This window comes from Asparagus officinalis, chromosome 8, assembly GCF_001876935.1.
Source record: "Asparagus officinalis chromosome 8, Aspof.V1, whole genome shotgun sequence".
NCBI classification, from domain to species: domain Eukaryota; kingdom Viridiplantae; phylum Streptophyta; class Magnoliopsida; order Asparagales; family Asparagaceae; genus Asparagus; species Asparagus officinalis.
In genome coordinates, this window is record NC_033801.1 from 120164055 (window position 1) to 120180230 (window position 16176).

The window sequence follows — 16176 nt, forward strand, 5'->3', positions numbered from 1 at the left end:
TTAAAAGAACAACCTTCATCGACAAACTAAATCCTCAGGTATACATGAAAATAAATAACAAAGTCTAGTAGCAACCGAGAAGCACGCTCAAGAATCAATACACAAGGTATAATACATCCCAAGTAGAAGCAGGCTACCACGTGCTACCTGGACATTCCTAGCTCTCCAAAAAATAATAGATATACATGTTGTAACACGTTAGTTTAGTGTAACTTTGGTCTTCGACTAACATATAGAAGAACAGTTTAATTTTAGAAATTATATATTTTACAGGCATAGAATGCTAACCTCTTGTGATGATTATCTACTTTGTGTTACTCGGTAATTGAGAATCATTTCTTCTGGCTTCTTCCAAATATAAGCTCGTACTGTGCCCAAACTCATTTCGGGTGCTAGAAGCTGGATCAGAAATTTGTATCAAAAAATTTGTCAAGTAAAAACAATTATTGATAAAATCAGTATATATCAACGGCTAACACCCGATATTTTGTCAAACAATAATGCTCTGGTACTATTAAAATACACAATATCTATCCCATGTAACCCTCCATTAAGGTTCAATCAAAGGTTTCCCAAATCCTAACAGAGTTAGAGCATGTTTGAAAACTTTCAATTATAATCCACAAATGGATTGTAAGTCAACTGAATTATAAGCCAAAGTGGCCAAAGTGTTCGGTAAGTTTAGTGGATTATAATCCTTCAACAGTAGAGTGTTTGGCAAATGGGTAGCTTATAAGTTATCATCGTTGTCAAAATGACCAAAAAACATTTAATGGGGTTGGAGAGAGAAAATTGGGCTTGAATTTTTTTTTTTTTTGAAATTATGATGGATATATTGGTCTTTTACTCCGTCAACCCTTGTGGTTTATAAACCACCAAAAAATAAGCTACCCTAGCTTAATTTTTGGTAGCTTATAAGCCAAAATAAGCTATTTGCCAAACATGTATAAGCCACTTTGACCGTTTGCCAAACATGCTCTTAAACTTATGTGATTTTGCAAATACTAAAGAGGTCTGTAATTCTTAATACAAAATAAAAATAAACAAAAACAAAGATGAATACAAAGAATACAAAGAAAAAAAATAGAAGGGAAAAATAAGTATGGGAAGAGATAACATAAATGACTTGAAATCCCAGGATTAGCAGCACATAGAAACTAAATAAAGTCAAAAGCAATGCTCTCAATAAAAACTGAAGAAACACACCAACAAAGAAATTCCTCCTAGGGGAAAGAAAAATGCAAGTAGACTGCGATATTATCTGCAAACTATGTTGAGAAGTCCTAAAAAACAAACTAGTCACCCTAAGCTACACTATGAGTTGAATGTATAACTTGAGTGGCTCTAGTCATAAGAGCTGCAGTCAAGACCATCTTTTTGCACTTGCCTGGTTATTACATAAGATCTCCATCGACGTCTTCATCTTTTGCCATGGCTTCAGCCCTGACCGAAAAGATCCATCTCCAACAGAACAAAGTTGTGATTGTCCTGTGCCCAGTCCTAAACCAAATGTTCCATCTGAACTTCCTCCTCCAAATGATTTATCCAGAGCCAATCTCTCAATTACATAGTTAACCACCTGCAGACCAATTGTGTAAAAACAGAAAGTATAGGTGCATAAATCTAACGATTCCCGGAAAGCCCTTACATAGAACTGGAAATGTTTGCATATAGGAATATGGTCCGATTCTAAAATAAAAACATATATTATGGCCAACCAAATTGAATCAGCATGAAGATCTGGAAATCAACTAATACTTACTTTGTTTATCCGCAATATTCTGGGTGCGCTCAGTTTGCTTTGAGTGAGGAGAGGTAAATTTGAGCCTTCACAAGGCTGCAAATAGAAGCCGCACCTAAAGAAGACAGTGAGATCAAGAAATCAAGACTGGTTCTTGAGTAGAATTGCACAAGTGATCCTATAACAATGTTAAAAATAAAAACCTTAAAAGTTTAGAATGCCTCATAGAAAAAAAATAAAGATTCCCTCAAAATCTATAATATCAACAAAAGTGCACATGGGATCAATGTTGTCAGTTCTACGGAAAACAATGTTTAATAAATGATCTAGTAGTCGATAATCCTTAAGTGCAGCACTTGATCGATGTTTTCATTGCAGTCACTCATCAGATGCTGTTTCAAAAATAGAATAAAAAAATCTAAAAACAAGGAAACAGATAAAAATCCTCATCAAAACAAACCTAACACAATTAAAAGATGCAATCAAATAAAATCTTAACTAAACTAAAAGGAGGTATCATGATCAAATGCTAACAAAATAGACATTGCATAGAATAAAATCAAATCCTACCAAAAAAATCCTAATAAATCGAAATAATAAAATCCAAATAACATTTTCGTCAAATTTGCATGTTATTTCTGAAGAGAACAAAAGGTGCAACCAAATAAAATCTTAACTGAACTAAAAGGAGATATCATAATCAAATCCTTAAAAAAATCCTAACTAATTTAGAAGATTGCATAGAATAAAATCAAATCCTACAAAAACAGAACCTAACTAATCAAAATAATAAAGTCTTAATAACATTTTCATCAATTCTTCTACGGGATCAAATCTGGGTCTGCCTTGTGTCACTCTTTTACTTTCTCCTCTGTTACAGTATTGAACATGTCCAATGTTCATGTCTCTTTTGTTCACCTGTATTTTTCCAATATACCAAGACAGGAAATCAAAAACAAACAGTCAGTATAGATGCATGCTTGACCGTACCAAGATGTGTGTGCCTTGATTGAACAAGTACAGAGAAATGACTCTTAGATCAGAGAACATGGGCCAGAAAGTTGCTTTCTTTGCAGCAAAAAGAAGTAAAAATAATATTCAGCAATCAACACAATATACAAGATCAAAATTATATGGTATTCTTGTCTAAGCATGAAAAAAAGGGTAGCCCAGTGCACAAGGCTCCCACCATTGTGGGCTCTGGGGAGGGTCAGATGTGGGGAGGGTCAGATGTACGCAGCCTTACCCGCATGCGAAGAAGCTGTTTCTAGCTGTTTCCAAGATTAGAACTCATGACCTCCAGGTCACAAGGCAACAACCTTACCGTTGCGCCAAGGCTCATCCTTTTGTTTAAGCATGAACGAATTTAAAATTATAAAATTGAATGATACTTCCCCCAGAAAATATAGTTCTCTTTATCGATCAAATAGACCATATAAGAAAGCACTATGTATTCTTTTCCTAACTAAACCAACACTGTAGTTCATATGATATTAGCACGTTCTAACATAATTTCATGTTACATTCTTTTGCATTTGCAGCAGAAACGACAAAACAATGTGGAAACTGGAAAGTACTAAAGTGCATGAAGGTAAGAAATTACTTAGTAGCATTGTCTCTAGAAGGCATCCGGCCACTCAATATACAATCTAGACACCACCACGGAAGATCTTTCTCATCTTCTGTCCCATCTAATTGTGTAATTTTCTTTCTCCAAGGACCTCCAAATGTACCTTCTGTAATTAATGATGGTGGGGATATAGTTGAGAATTCAAAAGCAGGGAGAACCACTGTATTATGGTTTTCGACAGATTCATCAACCTCGATCCTTGAATGGGAAATATTTCTCATGGACATATCCTTCCCCGAAGAAATATCACCATTACATGATGCTTGTGGTCCTGGCCTCCGCTTTCTTTTGAGCATCCAATGTGCAAAAAGACCACGAAGAGTCTCCTGAGCTAGATTGATCTATAAAAATGAAAGGAAAAAAAGAGATCAATACAACAGTTGCAAAATCACCCAGGTCCAGCAACATGATCCAAAGGAATATTATGAATTGCCTTTTGATGCCACTAACCGAACATTGTCCCTAATAAAAGGAGAGGACATTAAAAAAAAGACAGCTAACAGATCTTGAATTGACTACCAGATAGTGTTATAACATTTTAAAAGATACAAGGCTAATTCCTCATATAAGATTGTTTCATTTTAATCCTGCATAGCACTCTTCTCTATATATAAAATCGCATGTGTTGAAGTCTTTATTCCATTAAGCAAACCAATAAGTTTATATTCTCAATTAAAGTTCTCATTTTTCTAAAGCTTTAAAACTGACAACTACAACATTAAAAGATAGATTTCAAAAATAAATATATACAGATTACAATGATATTTCACACGCATATGCTTAAAGCCACTGAAATCCTTAAGACATAGAAATATTTATCCCTTGTATACTATCTACTCTGATAAGTTCACTGTTCATAGTATTACAGTGGATAAATGAAGACAAGCGAACACTGAAATATTTTAATAAAAGAAACCTAGATCTGTGAAATTAATACATGCATGAAATGCATGACTATTATAGTCGCTTCCAATCTTTTACGTGAACAAGTACTGAAAGATACTTTGTATTACAAAGTAAAATCTAACAGTTAAATGAATGCAGTACCTATATACATTATAGACACACAGCATTATTTCACCAATGTCAAATATGTACTTGTTTATTTTTGCCTTATAGCCAGGCCATATAAATGTATAAAACAAAAAAAATAACCGAGGTATTTTTTTTGGAAACAGATAACCTTTCTCAGATATTAAACAAAAATGATTTATTGTTCATGTTGAATGATATGAGCAATGTAAAAGGCAAGTCAATTACTAGCTACCATGACTGGTTTTCAGTAATATAGGAACAGGATGGAAAAAATTCAATTAATACATCTAGGTAATATGGTGAACCACTTCGTATCATTTTTTTAATTTTAAGATGGCAAAGGTTCAATAAATACAGCTCTATTTCATGCTCACAACACAAAAGTGCACATGATTATCGATATTACGGACTCATTTAGGGATTGCTTTTTTTAAAATAATAACAACAAATATTTGGTAGAAAGATTTTAGGTTGTTTTGAAGATCTGGAAAAATAATAATAACTTTAAGAAGTAACCAGCCCATCCAACAATACTTTATGGATGCAGGCAAGGGACATTTTAAAGATGTGTGATTGACATTTTTCTACAGAGATAACCGATGTTACTGATTAAATCCAAACAAACATTTCCTATATACATTAAGAAAATATGCATTGAACCAAATATAAGAAAGAGGTCAATGCCAGTATCAGTCGGTTTCAACTACTACCGGTTTTCAATTGGTATTTGACCAATATGGACCAAAACAAGAAACATTTAATTGATGCTTATTGCCCATCAGCCAAGACCAAAACAAGAAACATTTTTCAATTGGTATTTGACCAATACGTGACTGCTTTTTATATAGGCAGCAAAAATAATAGATAACTGTAAGTTGCAAGATAAATTTGTAGTTTTAAATTAGGATGCCATCTGTTGCAACATATGAACATGCCTCAGATTAATGCAATTCCCTGTGTAAAAATTATACATTTGAATAGAGAAAAAGAGAAGACAAAGTTGTTATTCCCACAATCCCTAACATTTCTTAAATAGAGATTAGGAGGGTTACAAAAGCGGTTAGGATATTGACCCAAGTACCCAGATATCCATACAGCTAAATGATTAATAACATATAACATTCCTCTCAAACTGGAGCATATGCATCAAACATGCCAAATTTTGTTACATAAAGGAATGAAAACACTAGATGAAAGAGCTTTGATAAAGTTAATTTTGCCCAGAGTACTTGAAGATCTTAAATATTTGGTTGCTTCACCGGACGTAGCCATAGAACCAGAAATTGATCACACAAAGTAGTAGCCAGAGAAGTATAGTCATAATGTGATATCAATAGGACCCAATCAGAAAGCCAGAATAAGGTCAGATATAGATCACAAGCAAATTCTCGCTCTTGTAATCAGTAGACAGGAAGCCTGCCAGCAATAGGAGACCCTCATAATAGGAATCAAAACTGAGAAACCTATATCGGAGACCCTAAGCAAGGGAGTCAAAGCTCGATAATGAAGAGGCAACCACGAACAGTGGACTATTGTCCACACAATGAACAGCAACTATGTTAACTGTTCACACGGTGAATAGTAAAACCGTTTACTTTCAATGTGATTATTAGTTGAATCTTTTATTATTCAACTGGGTAACAGTAAACCTATTCACACGGCTAACAGCAACAGTAATGAACAATACGTGTTTGCTTTTTAAAAATTTACTGTTCATGTGGTGAACAGTAACAGAAGTGAACAATACTTGTTTGCTTTTTTAAATTTAGAGTTTTTTCATGGTGAAGATTTTTCACAAAGATTTAGGAGTAACTGGTGCAAATAGATCTGAAAAGACTAATTAAAATTGACAGTGATGTTGAAGACGCCAAGGGGAAGCATGTAGATGATGTCAGCAACAAAATTCCCTCGACAGCCCCTAAACTAAGAACAAAGAAAGAGATCTCTAGGGTTTGAGAACTTAGCTCTGATACCATGTAGAGAGAGAGAGAAAACAAAATTAGTATTCCCATATACCTTAGCCTCTCTTAAATAAAGGTTAGAAATGTTACATGAGCGGGCATGGATATTGACCCAAGTACCCAAATATTCAAATAGCTAAACGATTAATAACACCTAACACCTACTTTAGGTAAATTCAATTTGCATGAAAAGGTAGGTTTACCACCTCCTGCTAATTTGCACTTGTGGATTAATGACAAGACTCTCACTTGCTAGCAACTTCTTCTCACAAGAGTTAGACATCAATTTATAGTACCTTGATGCGTAATAAAAGCATTCTCTAGAGTCTATGTTAACTTTACATATTGCAATGGGAATAGGCTTTGACAATGATGGTGGCACATAAAATGTGGACCAAAATCCTTGATGCACAAACAAAAGGTAAAATAATCTGATCTTCCATAATACGCATAAAGTGACCCAGTTTTCACACACCTAATTCGAGTAATTGCGTACAAACTCGAGGACCTTTGATGTATAGATTATATCATATTTAAGAACAATCCTTCTCCTAAACACTAGTGAATCGAATGCCCCCAGTTTATTGGGCATCTTATCAAAGAATTTGCCACAGGAGAGAGTACTACTTCAGCGTTAAGGATTAAAAAAAGTAAGTCATTAATAAAAAGATGGCAGGAGTGTGGGGGGAGAGAAAATTTACCTTGTGATCTTCAGATGCTCCTAAAATATTCAAGTCAGCAGCATACATCTCTGCAAAAAAGCATTGGGGGTTGTCCAAGTGGAGCCGAGTATCCGTACTAAACCATGCAGGAAAGCTAACCTGGAAAAGAGTGAAAAGTTTTTCTCATGACCTGAAATATGATACTGAATACGATACTGAATTTGAAAGCAGAAGTTCATTCACAATAACTGCAATAATACCATTTCAAATAGCTCTTCTTTCTTCTTCTCAAAGGAAACCTACAAGATTGAAAAAATACAATCATAGCAAGAGACAATAATATAGATGCTAGCTTTTAATCAAAATCTAACTCTCAGACCACAAAGGCTACATAATGGTCAATAATAACAGGTAATGGAACAATTATGCCTTAGGCCTCAGGATCAGACAACTAATCTCAGATATGAATATAATTATAATATTCTCTCAGGCAGAAGAATTGAGAAACGCACCTCGCCATAGTCCTCAATTACAACTCCCCTTGTAATCTCCCACAATTTAACAGAACCAGCAGCATCCTGTAGATGTGCAAATTTCAATTTGAAAAGTATATCGGCCATGAAGTTAACTCAAGGTCATAAGAAACCAAAAACATAAGAGCAGTATTTTCCAAGAATTTCAAGTACACAAATAACCATGAATCATAATCACCTTAGTCAAGACCTGCCTTCTGTTGTTTAAAATTTCGTGTTGCACAATGGCTGGAGTACCAGGTACTGTTAAGGATGGTTCACTGTAAACAGGGATCTGTAAAATTGACAATAATGAAACCTCTTTTAGATCCACAACAAACCATATATTGGATATTCAAAGAAAAAAATGCTCCTGATAAATATAGGAGGTTTGGAAGAGGGGAAAATCCATTATAAACATACAGATAACTCCCATTAATCTTCTTTCAATTTCAGGCCTAGAGGAAATGTCCACAAAAGTATACTGGCAACATTTAAGGAACTCATACGTGTTCAAGATACTGTACCACCATTGTGAGCACTAAGTATTGATCAAGCAATATCCTCCTCAAGAATATAGATGAAGCAGATGTTGTCTATGCTCTGGAAATGCAAAAGCTGGAGTTTGGAGTTCTTAACTTCAATATTTCAACATGAATCTTTTAATGAAGGGTGGGAAAAAAATAGAAACCTTTGAAGCAGAATGCAAAATAAAAAAATAAATATAAATAAAACTAACTGATGAAAAACTAACCTTGTGCCATCATTAGCATTTTAATAAGACTCCACAGAAAAATTTGTAAGTTACAATGTGTGTCAATTTGCTTGTTACAATGTAAAGAGACATGATTACGTAAATTCTTTGAATAATAGAATCTGCGGGTCAATTACGGATGCTACTACAACACCAAATTACTGATAGAGTTTAGACTACAATCACATATGATATGAAGACTAAGTAGTAAATAACAATTTAAAGAATGAGCACTTCACGCTTATCCAAGATGACAACAGGGCAGAGTGGATAGTTATGCAAGAGAACACAAGAATGAACCGTATGCATACTCGATTGAGTGCACCAATCCAATTTGAGGCATGTTAAGCTTGACTAAACTTGAGAATAAGTTTATAATTTATGACAGAGAACTTTTCAAGTGAAGCAGTGGTGACTGGGACAAACAAGACAGATTTTTTTACCTTTTGTGAGAGAAGAGATGTGGAGTTAAACTTGGAAAAGGGTAGAAAAGCTCCCTTCAACTTACATGATAGACTAGCTTTATAAAAAGAAATATCATTGTCTAAATTGCATCAAGAAGAGAGAACTATTTCTGATGGTCAATATAATCCATCTTCATAACTACTTACCTAGTTGAAATAAGAAATCATCAAAAATAAACTTACAGGTTGTGATCCTTCCAAAGAAGCCCTTGCCCTAGAAAAGGACAAATTTCCAGCTAGGAACGAACCTCCCCTTTGGAAAACCTTTTGCGGGCTATGTCCTTCAGCTGGCCACCTGTGCACAGAAGAATCTGTTGTTGCAACCCAAATGCTATCTTCTTGCAAAGCCAGTTGCAAAATTGGGTGTTCCTTTTTACAAAGTAGAATGCTCTCTCTTGTTGACAAGTCTGTTAGGTATAACTGAGATAGCATTCAGAAACATGCACAGGAAAATAAATCAGAGTTCAAAATAAACCCTTAAAAAGAGTTTTTTTTTCAAATGCTGAAATTCATTGCTCACTGAAGAGTCCCGTCCTCCACTGTAAACATGGCTAAATGTGGGAGTGCTGGCAAGTGCCCAAACAGAATCTGTGTGCACAGCATAAGAATGCACACAGCGTTGCTGACCAAGATCCCATAGCCTACATGAAACAGCACGAAAAAGTATCAAGTATTCAACTGTAGTTTCATAATTAGAAACAGATAAGATAAAAGAGGGTAGCTTAGAAATTTTCTAAATATATCTCCTACATCCAAGATAAGGAAATTCCTATGGGCAACTGCAGAAGCACCCTAACTGCAGATACAAATTTCAACTCAATACAGACAACCCACAGTTTGGAAGCTGACAATAAAAAGTACAAGTTTGCAATTAACCACTCTCCAACTTCCACCTAGAGGGTCAAAGTCTAGAGAAAGTTGCTTCATGGATGCAGGAAAACTTAGTTATTTGGTTGACAACTTTCTAGATTTGGCTGGATTAAAAATCTAGTTAAAATTCTTGATTAGCTAGAATTGAATTCATTTTATTTTAGAGATTCTTTTTATACGCCTTATTTTATGTAGGATTCATTAAGGTATGGGAATTTCAGTTTTTTCTTTTTTTTCCCCTGTTTTTGAAATTTTCGTTTGGTTAAAATTAAAAAATTTTGCTCTATTTAAATTTGGGATCTTTAGACCTGCAAATACGTGTTATTGTATTCTATTTCTTTACTTGATAAATTGAATAGTAAGTCGATGACAGGCCACTAATCAGGTCTTCCTTTTTACAACAACTAGCCAGAGCCTAATTCCCCAAGATCTATGCACCAGTACTCGCAGTGTGGATAGATGGTGTGTTTACATGTGAACAGGCAGGGTGAGATTGTGAAGCAATTTTAAATTCCATGCATATATGCAAATAAATTCATGACTGTCAGATAGATGAGTGTGCCAGTGTGTGCGTGTGTGCACGCGTGTGTATTAAAGTGAGTGTGTGTGTGTGTTTGCGTGTGTATTAGAGAGAGAGGCAGAGAGCAAATAAATTTGTGACTGTCAGATAGATGAGAGAGAGAATGTGTATTAGTGTGTGTGTGTGTGTCTGCGTGTGTATTAGAGAGAGAGAGAGAGAGCAAATAAATTCATGTCTGTTAGATAGATGAGAGAGAGAGAGAGAGAGAGAGAGAGAGAGAGAGAGACTTACCTAATCATTGAATCTGATGACCCAGATATGCAAAACCTGCAGTGGACTCAAGATATAATGCAAGTTAGCGAGCGGAAAAACGCTTAAATGGAATCTAGTACTAATTGTCGCCATCATTTAGCTCCGAGAAAATATAAATCGCAATCCACATACCATACTCAGAAGTTAAAAAGAAGACAATATAGAATAAAATATCATTTCCAAATATATCAACCTGCCACTGGAATCAAGAAGCAAGGTCCTTATGTTATCAGTATGTCCTCTTAGCTTCATATTCTTTGAACCAGTTCTCGGATCCCAAACACGGATGACCTGCAAAGAAGCATTATAGTTAAATGGTTATGATAAAATATAGAACAACTTCAAGTTTTAAACAGAAAACAGCTAAAACATAGAGATTACCATCACAACTAAAATGCAAGAAAGGTTGCAGCATCTATTGTAGTTTTTCTTGAGTTATTAAGAGTATTAGAAGATAACATGGTCACAAAATGGACATCAAGTACCTTTTCTGTTCCACCAGAAACAAGGAGAGTTCCAGTATCATTCATAGCCAAGGCATAGACAGAGTCTTTATGCCCTTTGGCAGCAAGGGGACTATAAGAATCTGATTGATTGTTATGCACAGATATATTGTTGATTGAATTATAAGGGCGTAAATTTGAGAGGGACAGGCCAGAGTTTCCTGAACTGATTGGTCCATTCGAACTTTCATCTTCAGCAGCGTCACTGGACTTAGTAACTGGAAGAAGCGCTGCCTCAATGTCCCATATAAAGACCTCCCCACCAAGACCTCCGGAAGCAACAATATTGCTCTAAAATGCATGGCACTACAAAAGGATCAGTTATCTCTAACAGCAAATAATGAACAGTCATACGAAACAAGAAAGTCTCACAGAAGAAAGCATGAACCAAAAATCACATGCCTCAAACTTTGTATAAAAAAAAATTCTTCAAAAGGATTACATTTTTTTCAGCTGCACCCAGACATATAACATAATCGGAATGTTGGTGAAGGGTTCTGGTACAAGCACCATCAGACAAGCCATTCCATGTCTGAAACACACAAAGAGCAACAATAGTTTATAACCTACAATTCTGGCAAGGAAGAAAGTAATCTGGTACAAGTAAGAACCTTGACAGTTGTATCTGAAGAGCATGAAACAAGGGTGTTACCAGCAAGAACTGCATCATTCACCTGCAAGAGCGAAAATTCAAAAAGTCAATAGATGAGACACTGAGGTAATTAAGAAAATGTCATCATTTATAAGCATAATGATTATCCAGATCACGAAGCTGAATTAGACAAAATGGATTCATGAACCTGATCACGGGAATTTATGGGCAAACAGCGTCATTTTCTCTGTCATATGCACATCTATAAACACGTGCGCATGCACACACAAGGTCTTTTCTCTGTGGCATAAAAATTTCATCACCATTGGTTGTCTTGATGCACCTATTCCTCACACTCAATATAAAGAGCTTTTTGAGATGATGCCTTCATCATCATGGTTTTGGTTTTGTAAATTGCGTACGCATGTATCTGTAAAACACACAGACTCCCAGACAAACTAATAGAAAGCAATTCATGAAGCAATATTAAACATATGCATCTAATAATAATACTTGTATATATATTGCTATAAAACCTTAAAAGTGTTTCTTCTATGTTACATGGGTACTTCTAATTTGAAGCAGTACCCATACCAGACACGCGTCTGTACCCGTACCGGACACGTGTCTGTACTTGTACCCGTACCCAAACTCCTTGGACACTCCTTGCATATATGCATACATTTATCCGGGTTTGTACTCAATTATACAATACATTTTTTGGACATATATCCTACAATTCACATTCACTTCTTGAAAGTTGTTGGACAGATCAGGTTCCAAATTATGACTTTGAAGAATCGTTTGCATGTCTAGTTCAAAAAGTAGTGATTTTCCAATTTATAATCCACATAATAAAAGAAAAATAAAATGTTATAAGAATTGAATTCTCATCCTTGTTCCTGTATAAATTATTAACTCCAATGTATAATATATGTGTATATAAATATTTATATAGTTGTGTCCCCATACCCTACCTTTTACAAATTTTCCATGTCCTATGCCCGTATAGGTACCCGTTCCGATACCTATACCCACACAACATAACGTTTCCTACGCTTGAAATTATTTGCTTTAAAAAATTATGAATAGGCTATAGAATAGTTAATTTCTTAAAAATGATGAGTAAACTATGGAATGTATGAGTTAACATGAATGTTCAGATAGCTCAAGCTTTTCCCCTTTCTTTCTTCAAGAGAAATATTTGATTTAGGGGGTCATAAAAAACCTAGAGAAGTTTGAAATGCCACACATCCTTTCTGGCAGCATACAGATCCACAGAAATATATAACCAAAAAAATTTCTTATTGATAGCCAGAATGAAAAGGCAATTTATTAAGCAACCAGAGATCAGATTATCATTTTTAATTCCAGTTTTAAATTAATTTGTTCCTTGTAGATAGCTTTAGTATTGTTAGACCGGTTCTTAGTGATACACAACCAGAGAATAGCAAGTCATTGCAAAGATTTTGGGGAGTGGATAACTTTAAGGAAATCTTGAGCATGATATTAGACAGCAACTACAAATTTCAAAATAAGTGCCAAAATGAAATAGACAAAGAATAATACCCAGTCAACATGGGACTCAAATGTCACAGAGCAGCTAGCCTCATCATCAGACAAAGCCCACCTTTTTAATGTTCCATCTCGGCTTCCAGTGAAAAGATAATCACAACTACCGGAAGGTGAATCTTTTAAAACAGCCAGGCAATTGACACCTGCACAATGCTGCACAATAGACAGCAGGTAAGGCAGAGTAATAAATCGAAGTGTCTAAAAGTTTCCACTCAATAACAACATAACACATGGTTATCCTCGACAAGAGGATATGTCGATCACACAGATGACAGGAGCATTGTCTCACCTTTGCATCTTCTGTTTCGTTGAGAACATACGTCAATCGTTTCTCCTTCCGAGGACGTGTCGAGTTGGATGTGTTGCCAGCACTGCCCACACGGTGCATTGCAAGCTACCTAAAAAAAGATATTTTTTATATCCCCATTTTTTCCCAATATGCAGATATAAGACAGCAGGAAGGATTGATAAAGAACTAACCAAAGAGAAAAAAGGAATAGACCAACAGAAGAACATGAGATTATCCAATAAGACTACAAGCAAAAAAAATGGTAGAATTTAATGAAATTCCCTACAGAAATCTAACTGTTTTTCCTTGTTCTAATCTCCTTATGGTTAGGAAACTTTGGTGGGGAACTAAATAGAAAACGAAGTGATTTGTACTCCAAAAGGAAATTTAAGGGGATGACCCAAAGAATAAAAAAAACAGCAAAAGTAAAAAATAGCAAGCAAGCATAGTTTCCAAAAGGCACCAAATCAGCTACACATGAAATTGGAAATGACAATTCCATCAGCTAACTATATCAAATTTCCAACATAGATGATATGTATCTGTTGTTAGCTTTTGGTAATTTCCATACTGCTTAATTATATATATATCCTTCGAGCATCCAGCAAATCAACCACAAAGGCAGCTAATGTCACCTGATGTCAAAACCTCTATTATGAAATATACTTGTTAGTTTCTTGGGAATTTCCTATTTACTGCTTGTTAGTTTATTGGGAATTTCCTATTTACTGTTTGGTTTTTGTTTATGTAATGAGTTCGTTCTTTTCAGTCCCGCAATCCACACTACTCACTTGCACTACTTAATCAAACTAAGGTCAATACCACATTTAGTATCAAAACTTCCAACCAATTTGTTACCATTGTTGTCAATGCGCAAGGCGCAATGCGGGGCGCAAAGCATCTTTACGCGCACATGCGTAAGGCGCAACGTGATGCGTGCACCCGAGTAATGCGAGGCGCACACCGCACATAATTTTTCAATATATGTAATCAAGAGCGAAAGAACATATTTTTAGAATTTACATGAAAAATATCATGATAAATAATATCTTACTACAAAATCATAATATAATGCCTTAATTTCTAATGCTAACACCCAACATAGTAGCAAAATTCATAAATTTTCAAATCAAATGTTAAATCAAGACTAATATCCAAGCAAAGGATTAGTAATGGTCCTCATTTGAAGACTATTAAAAAAGGCCTAATGGATTTATTTTACTTTTGGGGATATGGAATATCAATTATAAAGACTCGGTTGAAATGTTAACAAACAAAACTCATATGTACTACATGCACCCTGCATAAAGTAAGGATGTAAGTGAGGCGTAAAAGGCGTTGCTGCATCAGATGTGGGGCGTTTTGCCACCGTCCCGCATCGTAAGGCGTATGAGGCGCAATGAGGCGCGCGCCTTTGAAAACACTGTTTCTTACCTATCTAGGAGATCCCGGTCTGCTTCCTCCATGTGTAATTGTGCTAAGCTCATACCAACCACTAAGTTCGAAAGCATGTTCCTCTACTAAGATCAACTTTACATCCAAGTCATCTCGAACCTCACATTCTGTGGTTTTGTTTTATAATGAGTAAGTAGTACGCAACAGATCTTAGCCTAATACTGGATTCTAACTCGTGCTCTAATCTCTCTTCTGAGCTAAAAACCAAAATTATCATTTAGGCACCTAATATGCATATATGCATAAGTTTAGGTAAAGGCAGTTCTTAAGCATGGAAACTGACGAAAATTCAATGGCGCATTGAATTATTCTCGAATTTGATTTGTTATAATATTAAGATATCCGAATTCAGTCCGTGAATTATTTGCATAAAAATACAATATCAAGTCCCCTTATCTCATGCACAAGAAAGAACAAAGTTTCTGATCAAATGTAAATCGATTAGCGAAAAAGGTGTTTTTTTAATGAAACGAAAGATGGAAAAACCCTAGCGATCAACAGAAAATTATCGAACGGCATACAATCTCTTAACAAAATTCTCAGCAACCTCCCTCAATTGGAATAAGATAACGAAAAATATTAACTAAAACGAGAAAATTACTCAGAAAAATTCAAGCTTTCACTGTCGAGGGAGACTTACTTGAGATTTGAAAAAGTAGGGTTTTGTTTGAAACGTAACTGATTTTCGTTTCAAGAATCTGAGGCGAGATCGGTTAGGGTTTTGGGTTCGAGAAAAAGGCGGTCGATCGCTGGGATGCAGAGTTGTGGGGAGGAGAGAGAGAAATCGTTGCGGTCAGAGAGGGGAGGAGAGAGAAAGCCGAAGATACTGCAATTGGAATATTGGATACTGAAAAATTACGTTCACCACCCTCGAACTTGAAACTCTTATTAACAACCCTCAGCTTAATCATACAACTTCACCTCATCCTAATCCTAAATTGGAATATTCTACCAAGATAACTGACTTTTAAAAAATAACTGAACTATACTTATCTAAGTAGAATAAAAATAAATAAAATAATGATATGTTTCTTACAATATCAACATATATTTTAACTCTTTTCTCTTTAGTCTTAAACATCATGTTATAAATATTCTAATAATATTACCACTTGGGGAAAAGATGCTAAGGTGTCACGCTAGATTCAATCTAAGAATGGGCTAAAATAACAGATTGGCCTAAATAGTGACACTCATTTACCGTTTTGGCCTAAAAAATAACACCGGTAATAATTTAACCTAAAAAGTGACAAATCGACGACAAATAGGCTTTTCTGATCGTCGGAGTTATTTTTTAGCAA

General features: G+C 35.2%; 1 protein-coding gene across 4 annotated transcripts in view; it reads right to left on the reverse strand.

Moving 5' to 3' along the window:
- LOC109819678 (WD repeat-containing protein 48 homolog) overlaps positions 1–15715 on the reverse strand; it is a 16216-nt gene extending 501 nt beyond the window's left edge. For 2 of the 4 annotated variants that reach the window (XM_020385492.1, XM_020385493.1), the window contains exons 1-18: positions 15516–15715; positions 13421–13529; positions 13126–13284; positions 11576–11638; positions 11407–11496; positions 10947–11255; positions 10655–10752; positions 10441–10476; positions 9280–9400; positions 8943–9179; positions 7741–7836; positions 7542–7607; positions 7290–7328; positions 7069–7188; positions 3345–3712; positions 1763–1856; positions 1388–1579; positions 289–399 (exon numbers count right to left, since the gene is read on the reverse strand). In XM_020385492.1, the coding sequence (XP_020241081.1) occupies positions 301–399; positions 1388–1579; positions 1763–1856; positions 3345–3712; positions 7069–7188; positions 7290–7328; positions 7542–7607; positions 7741–7836; positions 8943–9179; positions 9280–9400; positions 10441–10476; positions 10655–10752; positions 10947–11255; positions 11407–11496; positions 11576–11638; positions 13126–13284; positions 13421–13519 (2286 nt within the window). In that variant the 5' untranslated portion in view covers positions 13520–13529; positions 15516–15715 and the 3' untranslated portion in view covers positions 289–300. Of the gene's footprint in view, positions 1–6; positions 164–288; positions 400–1387; positions 1580–1762; positions 1857–3344; positions 3713–7068; positions 7189–7289; positions 7329–7541; positions 7608–7740; positions 7837–8942; positions 9180–9279; positions 9401–10440; positions 10477–10654; positions 10753–10946; positions 11256–11406; positions 11497–11575; positions 11639–13125; positions 13285–13420; positions 13530–15515 lie in introns of those variants that run through there. The other 2 variants (XM_020385494.1, XM_020385495.1) reach the window with 2 other exon arrangements.